The 21990-nt window shown below is 44.2% G+C and overlaps 1 protein-coding gene across 1 annotated transcript; it reads right to left on the bottom strand.

Moving 5' to 3' along the window:
- Positions 1–2636: 2636 nt before the first annotated feature.
- Positions 2637–20593, bottom strand: LOC139370219 (receptor-interacting serine/threonine-protein kinase 3-like). The gene is made up of 9 exons (XM_071109573.1): positions 20467–20593; positions 18684–18847; positions 10326–10656; positions 9925–10073; positions 8992–9053; positions 8659–8814; positions 8364–8446; positions 8083–8230; positions 2637–7952 (listed from the first exon to the last, which is right to left on the bottom strand). The coding sequence occupies exons 1-9, from the start codon at positions 20470–20472 to the stop codon at positions 6994–6996; spliced, it is 2058 nt and encodes a 685-aa protein (XP_070965674.1). The 5' UTR covers positions 20473–20593; the 3' UTR covers positions 2637–6993.
- Between the last annotated feature and the right edge of the window lie 1397 nt (positions 20594–21990).

Here is a 21990-nt window from a genome sequence, read left to right as displayed (position 1 = left end):
TGAAACAGGTAAGATCAGGGATATTGTCTCTGCATATTCAAACAGGTCACATCAGGGATATTGTCTCTGCGTATTGAAACAGGTAAGATCAGGGATATTGTCTCTGCGTATGGAAACAGGTCACATCAGGGATATTGTCTCTGCGTATTGAAACAGGTCAGATCAGGGATATTGTCTCTGCGTATTGAAACAGGTAAGATCAGGGATATTGTCTCTGCGTATGGAAACAGGTCACATCAGGGATATTGTCTCTGCGTATTGAAACAGGTCAGATCAGGGATATTGTCTCTGCGTATGGAAACAGGTCACATCAGGGATATTGTCTCTGCGTATTGAAACAGGTCACATCAGGGATATTGTCTCTGCGTATTGAAACAGGTCACATAAGGGATATTGTCTCTGCATATTGAAACAGGTCACATCAGGGATATTGTCTCTGCGTATTGAAACAGGTAAGATCAGGGATATTGTCTCTGCGTATTGAAACAGGTAAGATCAGGGATATTGTCTCTGCGTATTGAAACAGGTAAGATCAGGGATATTGTCTCTGCGTATTGAAACAGGTAAGATCAGGGATATTGTCTCTGCGTATTGAAACAGGTAAGATCAGGGATATTGTCTCTGCGTATGGAAACAGGTCAGATCAGGGATATTGTCTCTGCGTATTGAAACAGGTCACATCAGGGATATTGTCCCAGCGTATTGAAACAGGTCAGATCAGGGATATTGTCTCTGCGTATTGAAACAGGTAAGATCAGGGATATTGTCTCTGCGTATTGAAACAGGTAAGAGCAGGGATATTGTCTCTGCGTATTGAAACAGGTCAGATCAGGGATATTGTCTCTGCATATTGAAACAGGTTGGTATTGTGGTGAAATGGAAGAGGAAAGACGATGTAACTGTGTAACTGCTGTGAATGTTGTATTGAAACGGCACTTTAAACGAGTACGTGATACTGCAACGTTTCCCCATGGTGGCAATGAAGTCAGTAAAGTGAAGTATATCACCTCGGAGAGATGCATTTTCTCTTCTATTGCCCTTTCTACCACAATATACAATGTGAAATATTGTGATTAGTATATGTGTATAATCACGTATTGTTTCCCTGTTATACAGTCTGAACGTAGTAAAAAGTGGATCCTCTTTTGGGGTAAATTTGAAACCCCATTGGAGCTCACAGGACTATTTATTCTCTCTTTTCTCATACATTCTCTTTTTTCTCATACCTCTCCATCCAGAACTGACACCATTCAGCCAGCAGCAAACCACCCTGCATCCCACAGCTGGCTTGCTTCTGATGCTAAGCAGCGTTGGTCCTGGTCAGTCCCTGGATGGGAGACTAGCTCCTGCTGGAAGTGGTGTTGGAGGGCCAGTAGGAGGCAGCCTTTCCTCTGGTCCCCAGGGCAATGATTGGGGACATTGCTGTCTTTTGGATGGGATGTTAAACGGTGTCCTGACTCTCTGTGTTCACTAAAATATCCCATGGCACTTATCATAAGAGTAGGCGTGTTAACCCTGGTGTGCTGGCTAAATTCCCAATCTGGCCCTCATACCATCATGGTCACCTAATCACCCTCAGCTTCCAATTGGATCATTCATCCCAGGTTGTCGCTGTAAATGAGAATGAGTTCTCAATCAACATACCTGATAGAATAAGGGATAAATAAATAAAAGCAGGCAATATTTTAGTTCTAGATTTTGAAGACTATTAACACTGTAAATGCAATTAGGAATGATGAATACATTGTCTTATAAACCAATGTGGGCATTCTGAAGACGCTTAATAATACAATCAAATCAAATCAAATCTACCTTAAGTTTGTGTGTGAGAGGAATTCAAACTCAAAGGCTGTCTGTGATGTTCCTGCATCATCATTCCTTATTAAATCACAGACAGTATTCAGAGCTGTTTACTTGTGGAATAGACACGAACTGGAATGCGGTTTTAACCAATCGGCATTCAGGATTAGACCCACCCATTGTATAAAAGGGTATAACTGTCCTGAATCTCTCGTACATCTGTAGTTCTCTGAGTCTCAATAAAATACCAGAGGGGAAAACTCACTAGAATTATGGATGATTTCATTTTTACGTCAGCAAGTAGAGAGTGAATTACATCTCATATGTAAATACAAACAAAACGAGTCTGATGTCGGCAAACAAACAGGATGAGACGAGCACAAGTAGCCATGAAACCAGGAAAGCAACCAGAAGGAGGGAACCATTCTTTAATAACATTGGTGAACAGTGGACACTAATGAACAGAAAAACATTAGTTTAGGTGGGAGATGTTGCTGGTGACTGAAGCTCAAAGGAGGGTTAGGGTACGTTTTAACATTAGCTGAGCCATAAAAAAGTTGTCGTGTCTGTGACTATCATTACATGTGAAGACTGCTTTTTTTTATCAAATAAATTCTATATGTGTAATTATGTGATTAAACTAATCATGCAAACTTTAATTAACTAGGAAGTCAGGGCACCACGGGAAATTTTTATAGTCTCTATTTTCCAAATCGAGTACAGTCTTGTATTAATGTATCATTATTACCTCATCAGTTTACATTATTGAAAGTCGCAAACCCTTGGATATCTGCACGAACCCTAGCCTAAATGATGAATCAGCGATATACAAATTGGCTTAATTATTTATTTACTAACTAACTAAATAATCACAGAAATACATAACAAACAAACAGTAGATATTGGTTACTAACGCAATGCATTGATAAGTCCCTACGTGGACTAAACCGGTATGACGGCTTGGTAGACAATGGAAAGGGGTGGGGACAGATAAAAGAGCGGGAAAGACAAAATGGATTCACTACGCACAGTTGATAATTATATTCATTGAAATTCTAATCGTTTACACATGAACAGCTAGTATTTGCTCTTATTCTGTAGTCATCTATAGTCTCAGATTTGAACCATTTCCAGCTGTGTAGCCATCGCTGCACGCTGTCTGGTCTAATGTAAATTTCGCCAGGAGTGGGTTTTATACACTTCTGAGAAAAGGGCGGTCCATGACGCTGACGTAATGTCTATGATCACGTGGGCGTGGCCACTGACCTGGTTAATACTTTACATGGAAGACAATTCTCTCATTTTGAAGGTTAACATCGCATTACATCTTTTCACAAATAGTTTCATGTTTAATCACATACGTTTCACAAAATGTAGATGTAAACCTTGAAAGTGTCCACAAACAGAGATACAGTAATGTGTGTTTCCTGTCCTTCATGAGATCACCAAATGAAACACGCTCGTCATGACTGTCTCTTAGTGTCCACGGACCATTGCCACATTCTCAAAAGTAGAAATATTGTTTAATTAATTAAACTTTTGATGTCCAAGTGTCTCTCTGTATTCCACAGTTTACATTCCAATCTCGAACACTACAGAGCATAGGGGCAGTGTATTTTATGACCGACCATAAAACAGCCGACTTCCCGCTCTCCCCCTCTACGAGAGAAAGCAGGCTGTAGAGCAGACCTACTCTAACCTGATCCTTCAGATCGTGACAGGAGAGTCATGACATTCCCCCTCTACGAGAGAAAGCAGGCTGTAGAGCAGACCCACTGTAACCTGATCCTTCAGATCGTCACAGGAGAGTCATGACATTCCCTATCTACGAGAGAGAGCAGGCTGTAGAGCAGACCCACTCTAACCTGATCCTTCAGATCGTCACAGGAGAGTCATGACATTCCCTATCTACGAGAGAGAACAGGCTGTAGAGCAGACCCACTCTAACCTGATCCTTCAGATCGTCACAGGAGAGTCATGACATTCCCCCTCTACGAGAGAGAACAGGCTGTAGAGCAGACCTACTCTAACCTGATCCTTCAGATCGTCACAGGAGAGTCATGACATTCCCCCTCTACGAGAGAGAACAGGCTGTAGAGCAGACCTACTCTAACCTGATCCTTCAGATCGTCACAGGAGAGTCATGACATTCCCCCTCTACGAGAGAGAACAGGCTGTAGAGCAGACCCACTCTAACCTGATCCTTCAGATCGTCACAGGAGAGTCATGACATTCCCTATCTACGAGAGAGAACAGGCTGTAGAGCAGACCCACTCTAACCTGATCCTTCAGATCGTCACAGGAGAGTCATGACATTCCCCCTCTACGAGAGAGAACAGGCTGTAGAGCAGACCCACTCTAACCTGATCCTTCAGATCGTCACAGGAGAGTCATGACATTCCCCCTCTACGAGAGAGAACAGGCTGTAGAGCAGACCCACTCTAACCTGATCCTTCAGATCGTCACAGGAGAGTCATGACATTCCCCCTCTACGAGAGAGAACAGGCTGTAGAGCAGACCCACTCTAACCTGATCCTTCAGATCGTCACAGGAGAGTCATGACATTCCCCCTCTACGAGAGAGAACAGGCTGTAGAGCAGACCCACTCTAACCTGATCCTTCAGATCGTCACAGGAGAGTCATGACATTCCCCCTCTACGAGAGAGAACAGGCTGTAGAGCAGACCCACTCTAACATGATCCTTCAGATCGTCACAGGAGAGTCATGACATTCCCCCTCTACGAGAGAGAACAGGCTGTAGAGCAGACCCACTCTAACCTGATCCTTCAGATCGTCACAGGAGAGTCATGACATTCCCCCTCTACGAGAGAGAACAGGCTGTAGAGCAGACCCACTCTAACCTGATCCTTCAGATCGTCACAGGAGAGTCATGACATTCCCCCTCTACGAGAGAGAACAGGCTGTAGAGCAGACCCACTCTAACCTGATCCTTCAGATCGTCACAGGAGAGTCATGACATTCCCCCTCTACGAGAGAGAACAGGCTGTAGAGCAGACCCACTCTAACCTGATCCTTCAGATCGTCACAGGAGAGTCATGACATTCCCCCTCTACGAGAGAGAACAGGCTGTAGAGCAGACCCACTCTAACCTGATCCTTCAGATCGTCACAGGAGAGTCATGACATTCCCCCTCTACGAGAGAGAACAGGCTGTAGAGCAGACCCACTCTAACCTGATCCTTCAGATCGTCACAGGAGAGTCATGACATTCCCCCTCTACGAGAGAGAACAGGCTGTAGAGCAGACCCACTCTAACCTGATCCTTCAGATCGTCACAGGAGAGTCATGACATTCCCCCTCTACGAGAGAGAACAGGCTGTAGAGCAGACCCACTCTAACCTGATCCTTCAGATCGTCACAGGAGAGTCATGACATTCCCCCTCTACGAGAGAGAACAGGCTGTAGAGCAGACCCACTCTAACCTGATCCTTCAGATCGTCACAGGAGAGTCATGACATTCCCCCTCTACGAGAGAGAACAGGCTGTAGAGCAGACCCACTCTAACCTGATCCTTCAGATCGTCACAGGAGAGTCATGACATTCCCCCTCTACGAGAGAGAACAGGCTGTAGAGCAGACCCACTCTAACCTGATCCTTCAGATCGTCACAGGAGAGTCATGACATTCCCCTCTACGAGAGAGAACAGGCTGTAGAGCAGACCCACTCTAACCTGATCCTTCAGATCGTCACAGGAGAGTCATGACATTCCCCCTCTACGAGAGAGAACAGGCTGTAGAGCAGACCCACTCTAACCTGATCCTTCAGATCGTCACAGGAGAGTCATGACATTCCCCTCTACGAGAGAGAACAGGCTATAGAGCAGACCCACTCTAACCTGATCCTTCAGATCGTCACAGGAGAGTCATGACATTCCCCCTCTACGAGCGAGAACAGGCTGTAGAGCAGACCTACTCTAACCTGATCCTTCAGATCGTCACAGGAGAGTCATGACATTCCCTATCTACGAGAGAGAACAGGCTGTAGAGCAGACCTACTCTAACCTGATCCTTCAGATCGTCACAGGAGAGTCATGACATTCCCCCTCTACGAGAGAGAACAGGCTGTAGAGCAGACCCACTCTAACCTGATCCTTCAGATCGTCACAGGAGAGTCATGACATTCCCCCTCTACGAGAGAGAACAGGCTGTAGAGCAGACCCACTCTAACCTGATCCTTCAGATCGTCACAGGAGAGTCATGACACAGTCATAGAAACAGACAGCATATTTTCCAGAATCTTTCCTTATTATAAACTGGGAGATTGGAGCCGTGAATACTGATTGGCTGACAGACATGGTATAGCAGACCGTAGTATGTATATACAGTATATATTATTTTATTTTTTAAACTGGGAAGTCAGTTAAGAACAAATTATTTTTTACAATGACAGCCTAGGAACAGTGGGTTAACTGCCAAGTTCAGGGGCAGAACAACAGATCATTACCTTGTCAGCTCGGGGATTCAATCTAGCAACCTTTCGGTTAATGGCCCAACGCTCTAACCACTAGGCTACCTGCTGGTTAATGGCCCAACACTCTAACCACTAGGCTACCTGCTGGTTAATGGCCCAACACTCTAACCACTAGGCTACCTGCTGGTTAATGGCCCAACGCTCTAACCACTAGGCTACCTGCTGGTTAATGGCCCAACGCTCTAACCACTAGGCTACCTGCTGGTTAATGGCCCAACGCTCTAACCACTAGGCTACCTGCTGGTTACTGGCCCAACGCTCTAACCACTAGGCTACCACACCCCCTTGTGTGTTATTGCTTAAATAACATTGGTGGACAGTGGACACTAATGACCAGAAGAAAAACAACTGAGTTTAGGTGGGAGATGGTGCTGGTGGCTGAAGCTCAAAGGAGGGTTAGGGGGAAGGTTTATCATTAGCTGAGCCATATACAGTCATAGAAACAGACAGCATATTTTTTTTATCCAGAGTCAATGACCTTCCTACAGAGAGTAAAGTCTACAATCAACGACCCAGTTAGTAAGTAATAATCAGCATGTTTTTGTATTTATTGAAGAACAGGGATTTAATGTGAAAGGAAAGTTGAAGATTGGTATGATTATGTCATGTAATGATGTTAAATGTCTGGTTAATGTTTGTATAAAGATGAAAGTACACACAGTTCCATTCAGTGGGTTAGGACATGGTGCTGGCCACAACAAGGTTAAAGGTTTAAAAGCCGTTCGAACCAATTTCTCCTGCTCCTCTTCCTCCTCTTCTTTTCCATCTTCCCCCTCTCATTTTCCATCTTCCCCCTCTCCTCTTCAATCTTCCTCCTCTCCTCTTCCATCTTCCTCCTCTCCTCCTGTCTCTCCTCTTCCATCTTCCTCGTCTCCTCTTCCGCCTTCCTCCTCTCCTCCTGTCTCTCCTCTTCTATCTTCCTCAACTCCTCCTCTCTTTTCATTTCCTCCTCTCTCCTCACCTCTTCTTCCCGCTTCCTGATCGCCTCCTCTTGTTTCTTCATTTCTTCCTCTTTTTTCTTCCTCTCCTCCTCCTCTTCGATCTTCCTCTGGACCTCCTGGTACATCTCGTTGGTGTAGTGTTGTCCTCCGTTCCTCTTCACCATCTCCTCTATCTTCTTCAGCAGCTCTGGGACTTGGTCAGGGTTGGCGCTACTGTCACTGTCATTGATGACAGAGTGATATCCACCTCCACATTTGCTGATGAGATCCTGGAGGTTAACACTTTCTCCTACAAACTGCTCAACAGATTTTTTTCTCAGCTGGTCTCCTCCAGTGAACAGCACCATGGTGTACTTTGAGGCTTCTTCTCCAAAGTTGTCCTGGATCCACTTCACAGTGTTCCTCTCCTCCTCTGTGAACCTCCCCAGTCTGATCACCAGCAGGAACACATGGGGTCCCGGGACTGACATGTAGAAGCACCGTTCTAGTTCACCTTTCATTTCCTCTACAGTCACTGACGTGTCAAAGTGTCCTGGCGTGTCAATCACATCCACCTTCCTCCCATCCACCTCCCCACTCTGTTTCTCACACTGAGCAGTCACAGACTCAGGGGAGGAGTCTTCTTTAAACCCCTCCCCACCCAGGATGGTGTTTCCTGTTGCGCTCTTCCCTGCTCCAGTCTTCCCCACCAGAACTATCCTCAGATGAGCTAGACCAGTTTCTGTGAATTAAAAAAAAGAAGAATATAGAGGCACCATTATATGCTGAAGAATTATCAAGTAAATTATTAAAATAGTGTAATTTACAGTACATAGTAATGTTGATGATTATAACAACAAACATGTACTTACTCTGTCTCTCTCTCTCCTCCTCCTCCTCCTGTCTCCTCATCCTCTCATCCTCCTGTCTCTCTCTCTCCTCTTCCTCCAGTCTCCTCATCCTCTCCTCCTCCTGTTTTCTCATCCTCTCCTCCTCCTGTCTTCTCATCCTCTCCTCCTCCTGAGAGAGAGAGAGAGAGAGAGAGAGAGAGAGAAGGTGGAGCTAAAATGAGGAGTTGTTCAGCTACGTTGCTATAAGTGAACGTTACACATATAGAACGAGAGGCTTTGAATCAGAGTGTCTTGTACAGTACCAGTTTGAGGAGCACTTGATGGACAACGTCGTTTATTGATTGCTTGTGCCTCTCATATGTTCTCTCTGTCACAGTGAGGCAATCTGAATAATAGGCAGAACGAGTTAACAACCAAATAGTCTCTTGTGACAGACTGCTGACATAAATGTCCAGTCAGTATTTGGTCCTGGGTTCCAATACGAACAACCTAGCAACATATCAAGGTATAAAAAAAAAGGTTCATTATCATGATTAATGACACCTGTTACTCATCAAGTGACAGGGCAAAGTATAAACAACCTTCCTGTAGTCTCACCCAGGAAATGAGGTCTATTAGAAGGCTGTTGGTCCCAGCAATTCACCATGAGGTCCACCATCTCCCCCAGCCCACCAGCCTGGTCCCTGTCCACTGCCTCCAGAGGAGGCCTGTCGCCCAAGGGGACCCGGAACCTCACCATACTGGACTGGAGATCTACAGGAGAGTGAAGTAAGAGAACAAGAAAGTGTCAATAATAGTGAGTAGTGACGGGTGAGATGGAGGAGAGACGGTGAGGAAGACGTGTGTGTTAATGTGTGTGTTAATGTGTGTGTGTTAATGTGTGTGTGTTAATGTGTGTGTGCTTAACAGTGACACTGAATTACCACTTACGAGGGTTATCTGCATAATAGGGCACTTTTCCAGTGAAGATGGACCACAGCAGTATGCCGTAACTGAGACAGAGGAAATAGAGAGAGTTATCGAATGTCCGCGGTGCATTCTGAGTGCTGTCTCTCTGTGTTGTACCTGTAGATGTCAGTGAATGCTGTCTCTCTGTGTTGTACCTGTAGATGTCAGTGAGTGCTGTCTCTCTGTGTTGTACCTGTAGATGTCAGTGAGTGCTGTCTCTCTGTGTTGTACCTGTAGATGTCAGTGACTGCTGTCTCTCTGTGTTGTACCTGTAGATGTCAGTGAGTGCTGTCTCTCTGTGTTGTACCTGTAGATGTCAGTGAGTGCTGTCTCTCTGTGTTGTACCTGTAGATGTCAGTGAGTGCTGTCTCTCTGTGTTGTACCTGTAGATGTCAGTGAGTGCTGTCTCTCTGTGTTGTACCTGTAGATGTCAGTGAGTGCTGTCTCTCTGTGTTGTACCTGTAGATGTCAGTGAGTGCTGTCTCTCTGTGTTGTACCTGTAGATGTCAGTGAGTGCTGTCTCTCTGTGTTGTACCTGTAGATGTCAGTGAGTGCTGTCTCTCTGTGTTGTACCTGTAGATGTCAGTGAGTGCTGTCTCTCTGTGTTGTACCTGTAGATGTCAGTGAGTGCTGTCTCTCTGTGTTGAACCTGTAGATGTCAGTGAGTGCTGTCTCTCTGTGTTGTACCTGTAGATGTCAGTGAGTGCTGTCTCTCTGTGTTGTACCTGTAGATGTCAGTGAGTGCTGTCTCTCTGCGTTGTACCTGTAGATGTCAGTGACTGCTGTCTCTCTGTGTTGTACCTGTAGATGTCAGTGAGTGCTGTCTCTCTGTGTTGTACCTGTAGATGTCAGTGAGTGCTGTCTCTCTGTGTTGTACCTGTAGATGTCAGTGAGTGCTGTCTCTCTGTGTTGTACCTGTAGATGTCAGTGGCTCGAGTTGGTTCATACGATGATTCAAAAGCCTCAGGGGGCATGTAGCTTAGAGTGCCTCCTTCCTTCCCGGGCTCTTCTCTGGACATCTCCAAAACACTATGGGAGACTTCAGCAAGGCCAAAATCTGTAAGCTAGAGAGAGAGAGACAGCGAGACAGAGAGAAAGAGAGTGGGCGTGTGAGAGAGAGAGAGACAGCGAGACAGAGAGACAGAGAGAAAGAGAGTGAGCGTGTGAGAGAGAGAAAGAGAGAGAGATGGGCTTAACATAGACTAAACAGAAATAGTAATGTTCAGTAAACATGTATACTGCCTGTGGGTAGTGATGACTGCATATAGTTCAGACGTATCTCACCACTAGTAGAGACTCAGGATCTTGGGACTTGCCTTTGCATTAAGGTTGTCATCCAGCAGCACGTTATTGGGCTTCAGGTCGCGATGCAGAAGTGGCTGAGGAAGGTTGTGAAGGAAGTTAATTCCCAGAGCGATCTGGTGGGCCAGGCGGAAGGCCAGGGGCCAGGGTGGGGGGCCAGAGAGGCTGGCCTGGAGGGTGGCCAGGGAGCCTATGTTCAATAACTCCATCACAATACCCAGCTGGGTGGAGAGGCCTCTACCTGGAGAGGGAGGGCACCCCTGGTACACCCCCAGAATCCTCACCACATGGGGGCTCCCTCCCTTCTGCATATTCTTTACCTCCTTAAGCAGGGAAGTGCTAGAGCTGGAATGAGGTGTGTGTGTGTGGGGGGGGGGGATAAAGACAGGGATTATAGTCCATGAGCCAAGCCAACAAGTTATTTATCACATACTGCACACCCTTTAGAGTCACAGCTATCCATCAGACTCATTTTGGGGAAAGGTTCAGGTCAACATAACTTTAGGTTAAATATTAGAATTACCTGTATAAATTGCTTTAAAAAAGAAACATACATTTTAACTTTGTTTGACGAGTGATACTGATACTGACCTTTCTAATGATGTATAACATAACCCACTTTGAAAGGACCAGCTACAACTATTGTTTAAAAATCAGCCATATTGTGCCATTGACATTAGACTGTTGGAAGTTTAGCCATAGAATTCCACGAAGAAGGGAAGCTATGTTTTTGGATTGTACACTTTGTTGATAGAGGCACCACATGTCACACACACAGCTAGAACATGGTTTTAAAAAAGATTTGTAGATACAGGGCCATCACAGGATGGACACAGTAACCCGACAGAAATATGGCCGCCAAACAACTCAATGGGGTCTTATTGGATTCATTTTGCTTGACCATACCTGTATGAAATATAACTGTAGTACGCCCAATAATGTCTTAAAATGTCCATAGTGACCCAGATACATTATGATGTCACATTATGATGTCACATTATGATGTCACACTATGATGTCACATTATGATGTCACATTATGATGTCACATTAATGACGTCACATTATGATGTCACATTATGATGTCAGATTATGATGTCAGATTATGATGTCACATTATGATGTCACATTATTCACAGCATCGTGGTAACAAGGTGTCTTAAAAGCTGTACGACTTGATGCCTTCTGAATATTTTACCGTCAAACGTTTTAAAATGGATATGTACACGTGAATAGTCGCGGATGTGAGCTCATTCAACTGACAGACAATGTGATCCTGTCAACGGTTTTCAGAAAAGGTTCAAGAAAAGAGCAGAAGCTCTGAATGATCCGCTCAGACTCCAGTTCTACCGATCTACAGGTTGTGTAAAATGTGCTGCTTTAATATTGCCCCTGTCGGTGTAATCAAGAAGAAAGCACTTCTATGTAAAAACACAACAACAACTAAAACACTTTAGTAAAAGCTACGGTAATGTCCGCAAAATTAAAATTAAATAAATACTACAGTATACTACAAAGAGCAAAAACACCACGTTAATTACTATGGTAAATACTACATTTTCTTTCACTGTGTGTTTATACTCTTTAAAAAAAAGGTGCTATCTAGAACCCTAAAATGGTGCTCTACCGACTGACCTACACGGGACCAGTTTACCCCAGTATTTCACTGAGCTACACGGGACCAGTTTACCCAAGTATTTCACTGAGCTACACAGACCAGTTTACCCCAGTATTTCACTGAGCTACACAGACCAGTTTACCCCAGTATTTCATTGAGCTACACAGACCAGTTTACCCAAGTATTTCACTGAGCTACACAGGACCAGTTTACCCCAGTATTTCACTGAGCTACACAGACCAGTTTACCCAAGTATTTCACTGAGCTACACAGACCAGTTTACCCCAGTATTTCACTGAGCTACACAGACCAGTTTACCCCAGTATTTCACTGAGCTACACAGACCAGTTTACCCCAGTATTTCACTGAGCTACACAGACCAATTTACCCCATTATTTCACTGAGCTACACAGACCAGTTTACCCCAGTATTTCACTGAGCTACAAGGGGACCAGTTTACCCCAGAATTTCACTGAGCTACACAGACCAGTTTACCCCAGTATTTCACTGAGTTACACAGACCAGTTTACCCCAGTATTTCACTGAGCTACAAGGGGACCAGTTTACCCCAGTATTTCACTGAGCTACACAGACCAGTTTACCCCAGTATTTCACTGAGCTACACAGACCAATTTACCCCAGTATTTCACTGAGCTACAAGGGGACCAGTTTACCCCAGTATTTCACTGAGCTACACAGACCAGTTTACCCCAGTATTTCAATGAGTTACACAGGACCAGTTTAACCCAGTATTTCACTGACCTACACGGGACCAGTTTACCCAAGTATTTCACTGAGCTACACAGACCAGTTTACCCCAGTATTTCACTGAGCTACACAGACCAGTTTACCCCAGTATTTCACTGAGCTACACAGACCAGTTTACCCAAGTATTTCACTGAGCTACACAGACCAGTTTACCCCAGTATTTCACTGAGCTACACAGACCAGTTTACCCCAGTATTTCACTGAGCTACACAGACCAGTTTACCCAAGTATTTCACTGAGCTACACAGACCAGTTTACCCCAGTACTTCACTGAGCTACACAGACTAGTTTACCCCAGTATTTCACTGAGCTACACAGACCAGTTTACCCCAGTATTTCACTGAGCTACACAGACCAGTTTACCCCAGTATTTCACTGAGCTGCACTGGACCAGTTTACCCCAGTATTTCACTGAGCTACACAGACCAGTTTACCCCAGTATTTCACTGAGCTACACGGGACCAGTTTACCCCAGTATTTCACTGAGCTACAAGGGGACCAGTTTACCCCAGTATTTCACTGAGCTACAAGGGGACCAGTTTACCCCAGTATTTCACTGAGCTACACAGACCAGTTTACCCCAGTATTTCACTGAGCTACAAGGGGACCAGTTTACCCCAGTATTTCACTGAGCTACACGGGACCAGTTTACCCCAGTATTTCACTGAGCTACAAGGGGACCAGTTTACCCCAGTATTTCACTGAGCTACAAAGGGACCAGTTTACCCCAGTATTTCACTGAGCTACACAGACCAGTTTACCCCAGTATTTCACTGAGCTACAAGGGGACCAGTTTACCCCAGTATTTCACTGAGCTACACAGACCAGTTTAAACCAGTATTTCACTGAGCTACACAGACCAGTTTACCCCAGTATTTCACTAAGCTACAAGGGGACCAGTTTACCCCAGTATTTCACTGAGCTACACAGACCAGTTTACCCCAGTATTTCACTGAGCTACATGGGACCAGTTTACCCCAGTATATCACTGAGCTACAAGGGGACCAGTTTACCCCAGTATTTCACTGAGCTACACAGACCAGTTTACCCCAGTATTTCACTGAGCTACACAGGACATGTTTACCCCAGTATTTCACTGAGCTACACATACCAGTTTACCCCAGTATTTCACTGAGCTACACAGACCAGTTTACCCCAGTATTTCACTGAGCTACACAGACCAGTTTACCCCAGTAGTTCACTGAGCTACACAGACCAGTTTACCCCAGTATTTCACTGAGCTACACAGACCAGTTTACCTCAGTATTTCACTGAGCTGCACTGGACCAGTTTACCCCAGTATTTCACTGAGCTACACAGACCAGTTTACCCCAGTATTTCACTGAGCTACAAGGGGACCAGTTTACCCCAGTATTTCACTGAGCTACACAGACCAGTTTACCCCAGTATTTCACTGAGCTACACAGGACCAGTTTACCCCAGTATTTCACTGAGCTACAAGGGGACCAGTTTACCCCAGTATTTCACTGAGCTAAACGGGACCAGTTTACCCCAGTATTTCACTGAGCTACAAGGGGACCAGTTTACCCCAGTATTTCACTGAGCTACACAGACCAGTTTACCCCAGTATTTCACTGAGCTACACAGGACCAGTTTACCCCAGTATTTCACTGAGCTACAAGGGGACCAGTTTACCCCAGTATTTCACTGAGCTACACAGACCAGTTTACCCCAGTATTTCACTGAGCTACAAGGGGACCAGTTTACCCCAGTATTTCACTGAGCTACACAGACCAGTTTACCCCAGTATTTCACTGAGCTACACAGGACCAGATTACCCCAGTATTTCACTGAGCTACAAGGGGACCAGTTTACCCCAGTATTTCACTGAGCTACACAGACCAGTTTACCCCAATATTTCACTGAGCTACACAGACCAGTTTACCCCAGTATTTCACTGAGCTACACAGACCAGTTTACCCCAGTATTTCACTGAGCTACACAGACCAGTTTACCCCAGTATTTCACTGAGCTACAAGGGGACCCGTTTACCCCAGTATTTCACTGAGCTACACAGACCAGTTTACCCCAGTATTTCACTGAGCTACACAGACCAGTTTACCCCAGTATTTCACTGAGCTACACAGACCAGTTTACCCCAGTATTTCACTGAGCTACACAGGACCAGTTTACCCCAGTATTTCACTGAGCTACAAGGGGACCAGTTTACCCCAGTATTTCACTGAGCTACACGGGACCAGTTTACCCCAGTATTTCACTGAGCTACACAGACCAGTTTACCCCAGTATTTCACTGAGCTACAAGGGGACCAGTTTACCCCAGTATTTCACTGAGCTACACAGACCAGTTTACCCCAGTATTTCACTGAGCTACACAGACCAGTTTACCCCAGTATTTCACTGAGCTACACAGGACCAGTTTACCCAGGTATTTCACTGAGCTACAAGGGGACCAGTTTACCCCAGTATTTCACTGAGCTACACAGGACCAGTTTACCCCAGTATTTCACTGAGCTACAAGGGGACCAGTTTACCCCAGTATTTCACTGAGCTACACAGACCAGTTTACCCCAGTATTTCACTGAGCTACAAGGGGACCAGTTTACCCCAGTATTTCACTGAGCTACACAGACCAGTTTACCCCAGTATTTCACTGAGCTACACAGACCAGTTTACCCCAGTATTTCACTGAGCTACACAGGACCAGTTTACCCAGGTATTTCACTGAGCTACAAGGGGACCAGTTTACCCCAGTATTTCACTGAGCTACACAGACCAGTTTACCCTAGTATTTCACTGAGCTACAAGGGGACCAGTTTACCCCAGTATTTCACTGAGCTATACAGACCAGTTTACCCCAGTATTTCACTGAGCTACACAGGACCAGTTTACCCCAGTATTTCACTGAGCTACAAGGGGACCAGTTTACCCCAGTATTTCACTGAGCTACACAGACCAGTTTACCCCAGTATTTCACTGAGCTACAAGGGGACCAGTTTACCCCAGTATTTCACTGAGCTACACAGACCAGTTTACCCCAGTATTTCACTGAGCTACACAGACCAGTTTACCCCAGTATTTCACAGAGCTACAAGGGGACCAGTTTACCCCAGTATTTCACTGAGCTACAAGGGGACCAGTTTACCCCAGTATTTCACTGAGCTACACAGACCAGTTTACCCCAGTATTTCACTGAGCTACACAGACCAGTTTACCCCAGTATTTCACTGAGCTACACAGACCAGTTTACCCCAGTATTTCACTGAGCTACACAGACCAGTTTACCCCAGTATTTCACTGAGCTACACAGACCAGTTTACCCCAGTATTTCACTGAGCTACAAGGGGACCAGTTTACCCCAGTATTTCACTGAGCTACACAGACCAGTTTACCCCAGTATTTCACTGAGCTACACAGACCAGTTTACCCCAGTATTTCACTGAGCTACACAGACCAGTTTACCCCAGTATTTCACTGAGCTACAAGGGGACCAGTTTACCCCAGTATTTCACTGAGCTACACAGACCAGTTTACCCCAGTATTTCACTGAGCTACACAGGACCAGATTACCCCAGTATTTCACTGAGCTACAAGGGGACCAGTTTACCCCAGTATTTCACTGAGCTACACAGACCAGTTTACCCCAATATTTCACTGAGCTACACAGACCAGTTTACCCCAGTATTTCACTGAGCTACACAGACCAGTTTACCCCAGTATTTCACTGAGCTACACAGACCAGTTTACCCCAGTATTTCACTGAGCTACAAGGGGACCCGTTTACCCCAGTATTTCACTGAGCTACACAGACCAGTTTACCCCAGTATTTCACTGAGCTACACAGACCAGTTTACCCCAGTATTTCACTGAGCTACACAGACCAGTTTACCCCAGTATTTCACTGAGCTACACAGGACCAGTTTACCCCAGTATTTCACTGAGCTACAAGGGGACCAGTTTACCCCAGTATTTCACTGAGCTACACGGGACCAGTTTACCCCAGTATTTCACTGAGCTACACAGACCAGTTTACCCCAGTATTTCACTGAGCTACAAGGGGACCAGTTTACCCCAGTATTTCACTGAGCTACACAGACCAGTTTACCCCAGTATTTCACTGAGCTACACAGACCAGTTTACCCCAGTATTTCACTGAGCTACACAGGACCAGTTTACCCAGGTATTTCACTGAGCTACAAGGGGACCAGTTTACCCCAGTATTTCACTGAGCTACACAGGACCAGTTTACCCCAGTATTTCACTGAGCTACAAGGGGACCAGTTTACCCCAGTATTTCACTGAGCTACACAGACCAGTTTACCCCAGTATTTCACTGAGCTACAAGGGGACCAGTTTACCCCAGTATTTCACTGAGCTACACAGACCAGTTTACCCCAGTATTTCACTGAGCTACACAGGACCAGTTTACCCCAGTATTTCACTGAGCTACAAGGGGACCAGTTTACCCCAGTATTTCACTGAGCTACACAGACCAGTTTACCCCAGTATTTCACTGAGCTACACAGGACCAGTTTACCCCAGTATTTCACTGAGCTACACAGACCAGTTTACCCCAGTATTTCACTGAGCTACAAGGGGACCAGTTTACCCCAGTATTTCACTGAGCTACACAGACCAGTTTACCCCAGTATTTCACTGAGCTACACAGACCAGTTTACCCCAGTATTTCACTGAGCTACACAGGACCAGTTTACCCAGGTATTTCACTGAGCTACAAGGGGACCAGTTTACCCCAGTATTTCACTGAGCTACACAGACCAGTTTACCCTAGTATTTCACTGAGCTACAAGGGGACCAGTTTACCCCAGTATTTCACTGAGCTACACAGACCAGTTTACCCCAGTATTTCACTGAGCTACACAGGACCAGTTTACCCCAGTATTTCACTGAGCTACAAGGGGACCAGATTACCCCAGTATTTCACTGAGCTACACAGACCAGTTTACCCCAGTATTTCACTGAGCTACAAGGGGACCAGTTTACCCCAGTATTTCACTGAGCTACACAGACCAGTTTACCCCAGTATTTCACTGAGCTACACAGACCAGTTTACCCCAGTATTTCACAGAGCTACAAGGGGACCAGTTTACCCCAGTATTTCACTGAGCTACAAGGGGACCAGTTTACCCCAGTATTTCACTGAGCTACACAGACCAGTTTACCCCAGTATTTCACTGAGCTACACAGACCAGTTTACCCCAGTATTTCACTGAGCTACACAGACCAGTTTACCCCAGTATTTCACTGAGCTACACAGACCAGTTTACCCCAGTATTTCACTGAGCTACACAGACCAGTTTACCCCAGTATTTCACTGAGCTACAAGGGGACCAGTTTACCCCAGTATTTCACTGAGCTACACAGACCAGTTTACCCCAGTATTTCACTGAGCTACACAGACCAGTTTACCCCAGTATTTCACTGAGCTACACAGACCAGTTTACCCCAGTATTTCACTGAGCTACACAGACCAGTTTACCCCAGTATTTCACTGAGCTACACAGACCAGTTTACCCCAGTATTTCATGTGTAGACATTGTTAATATTGTAAATTACTAATCGAACCCACAAATGCTGATGCTCCAGATACTCAACTAGTCTAAAGAAGGCCAGTTTTATTGCTTCTTTAATCAGACCAACAGTTTTCAGCTGTGCTTACAAAATTGCAAAAGGGTTTTCTAATGATCATTAGAAATCATCAGTTTCCAGCTACAATAGTAATTTACAACATTAACAATGTCTACACTGTATTTCTGATCAATTTGATGTTATTTTAATGGACAAAAAATGTGCTGTTCTTTCAAATCAGGGACATTTCTATGTGACCCCAAACATTTGAACGGTGGTGTACGTTATGTATTAAATGTAATGCAGTTCAGATAGTTTTTTTTTCATATTGGCCAGGGCCTTTATTTAGAGATTGTGACTGGAGCAAACAGAATGAACACAATGTCTTATGCACGGCCGTGGGATGGTCATATTTACCCATCATCATAATGCAGCAACTTGATGGCCACATCAAACCTCCACTTTATATGCCTGGCCTTGTGGATCTGTCCGAATCCCCCTCCACCAATCACTTCCCAGTCCTGCAGGCTGTCATTACCGATCAAGTCCAGTGGCGGGCTGCTGGGCAGCGGCAACGCCATCTTTCATAAAAAATATATTACAAAACACTGATGTTAAATACCTCAACTCAGACTTAGCAAAATAGCATGAAGACATTTACAGTCAAGATATGAAGTTGACACAACAAGTACATAACAGACTATCGCAACTCAGTTATTTGGCCAAATTAGTTATATATATATATATATATATATATATATATATATTGCACTAAACAATTAAACTCTGTGTTGGGATTCGCATGTCAATAACCTGTGAACTGAACCTTTCTCTTTACGTCAGTATCATGTCCTAAAGGTCGTGTTCCCCTGCTCAGCGGTTGCATTCATCAACCAATGGGTGAGTGGCATATCATCAGCTGTGCCGTTGGGCACCAGACTGCTGTAACATATGATGTGGTTGGCTGATATATAAAATAGCTATCCAGCCGTTGTCAGATCTGGCAGGTGTCAGTAATGTCTGACCAATGGAACATGACGTTAGTTAATTTAAAACGAAGTAATTTAATATCAAATCAAATCTACATGTATTTGTCACATACACATGGTTAGCAGATGTTAATGTGAGTGTAGCGAAATGCTTGTGCTTCTAGTTCCGACCGTGCAGTAATAACCAACAAGTAATCTAACCTAACAATTTCACAACAACTACCATATAGACACAAGTGTAAAGGAATGAATAAGAATATGTACATAAAATAAAGGATTGAGTGATGGCCGAACGGCATCGGCAATATGCAGTAGATGGTATAGAGTACAGTATATACATATGAGATGAGTAATGTAGGCTATGCAAGCATTATATAAAGTGGCATTGTTTAAAGTGGCTAGTGATACATTTATTACATACATTTTTCCATTATTAAAGTGGCTAGAGTTGACCAATATATATATATATATCATATTGGGTGGGGGGGTTCTGAATTAATGTAAATTTAGAAAATGCAAAAAAAAAAAGTTGTTACACCGGCAAACTGTGGAAAGAGAGACATTCTAAATAAACGGATGTAACTTTTCATGCTTCGCGCTTCTTCTAGGCAGTCAAATACAGGGTTTCGAAACCCAGAGGTGCAAGACGAGACTTCCAGGAAAGATTGCGATACACACCAAACAGACCAGCCCGGGGTTTCAGAAGTCAATTAGAGAAGTGAAAGATTCTTCCGAAGTTGTTAACTTTCTCGAAATCTAAAGGCACAAGCTAGATTGGAGCCAATGTCTTAAATAGTTGAACATGGTATTACTCCAACCTCTGAAAGTAAAAACTGATACGTTTTCATTTTCGAAAAAACTTTATATTGTAGTCCTGCCTTTGATTTGACGGTCCGCACATGCGCAGTTCGCGTTAGAATAGATGACGTCATCAGTTTGAATAGCTTCATACTGTACGGCCTTTGTCAAATACTTTGAAAACCGTCAAATAAAAGTAAATTCACCCGGAAACACTTACACGTTTTAATATTTATCTTAGTATGATCGCGTTGTCATGTCTTTGACAATGCAAACTTTTAGACTCATTTTTAGCTTACAAAATAAAAATACGGAAGTTACATTTCAGGATCTGACCGTTTGTTCGACGTAAATAATGTAAATGTTATTCAATAGAAAATGTTATTAGCAATCATTATGAAACAATCACGTACCTGCATTTGATGTGATTTGTTGAAACTGTTGGTCAATTGTGTGCAAATAGATGTAGGCGTATTGGTTCAGTTTAGCGAGCATGAATTACTGATTGTTTATTGAAAAAGAGTCTGGCTGCTCTGTGTCTGGGAGTAGTGGGGATTTCCACTCTTATGCCATTTGCTACCACGTCATTTCTGGTGAAATATAATTCTTGCAGGATTTACTGATTCTGTTACAACAATAACAACATTTGTAGTAACCTGTATTAGCCTTTTGGTGTTGGGTGGACAGTCCCTGGGTTCGTGCCCCAGTTGGGGCTAACTATTTTTGTGTACATAAATTATTCTTTGATCGTGTATATTTGGTTACATCTACATGAGAAAGAAAATCACTGTTTGTAATGTAAAAATTATAATAAAAAGCAACCAGAGTTCATTTGAGTTATGCCCTCAATACCTAATTCTGCTGCCCCCTAAAAAAAAACGTAATTGTAAAACGTAGATTTTCAGTCCGCGCCTGATATTCTTAGAATTCATTCGTGTTGGGCCGGTCCGATTTTATGGTTTGCGCAATATTATAGACTATGTTTTTGAGCCCAACGCGTAGTCGTTGCTGCGGTGAGAGAGAAATATATGATCTCGCTCCCTCTGCTCTAATTGACACGCAACTCTCATCTCTTAACGGTTTCACTTCATCATTTATACACGTATAGAATCATACCGCGGGAAAGTGCTGGAGGAGCAGCACCCCTGATTAATTGAAATGCATTTGCCGAAGTTATAAAATTACTGCTGTCTGTTCAGAAAGAAATTCAATTATTCTGAATACTACACCAGGAGCAGGTCTATAATTTAGCCACAGAGGAGCAATAGCTTCTTTAAGCAATAGACTAGCTGTGGATTGTGTTTGTGTAGCCCAATCATAAGGCATCTAGACCTAACCCAGGAACGCACGGCAAATCTGTCAGCCGGAGCAAACCTTTCCCAATATTTCAAATAGGCTACAATCGCAGGAAAACACAGGTTGGAAAGCAAACGTCCCCTGCTTAAAATAGAAGACTGTAATCTGACTGTAGGCTAACAAAATATTGTATAAACTTCCAAGTAGACCTAATGAGCAAACATTGTTTTGCAAAGTAATACAAAAGAGATAGACTTTTGGCAAGAGAGTATTGGCCATCGCCAATGAGTGAGCTGTGGATCATTGGGCGAGTCAATGAAAGTGGAAAGCTTTTCTAGCTCAGGAGGTTGGTGGCACCTTAAATTGGGGAGGAGGGGCTTGTGTTAATGGCTGGAGCGGAATCAGTGGAACGTATCAAATACATGGTTTCCATGGTTTCCATGTGTTTGATGCCATTCCATTAAATCCGTTCCAGCCATTATTATGAGCCGTCCTCCTCTCAGCAGCCTCCACTGTTTTCTAGGACTATAACTTCCTCCTCATATTGTACAATATGTCACACCTAGGCCTAGGTTATTGATATATTCAAGACAAGTGTTTTTGTATTGATCTCAGTTTGCCAGTGTCAAAGTAGCCTGTCA

Source organism: Oncorhynchus clarkii, chromosome 17 (assembly GCF_045791955.1).
Source record: "Oncorhynchus clarkii lewisi isolate Uvic-CL-2024 chromosome 17, UVic_Ocla_1.0, whole genome shotgun sequence".
NCBI lineage: Eukaryota > Metazoa > Chordata > Actinopteri > Salmoniformes > Salmonidae > Oncorhynchus > Oncorhynchus clarkii.
This window is presented reverse-complemented; position numbering and strand designations above follow the sequence as displayed.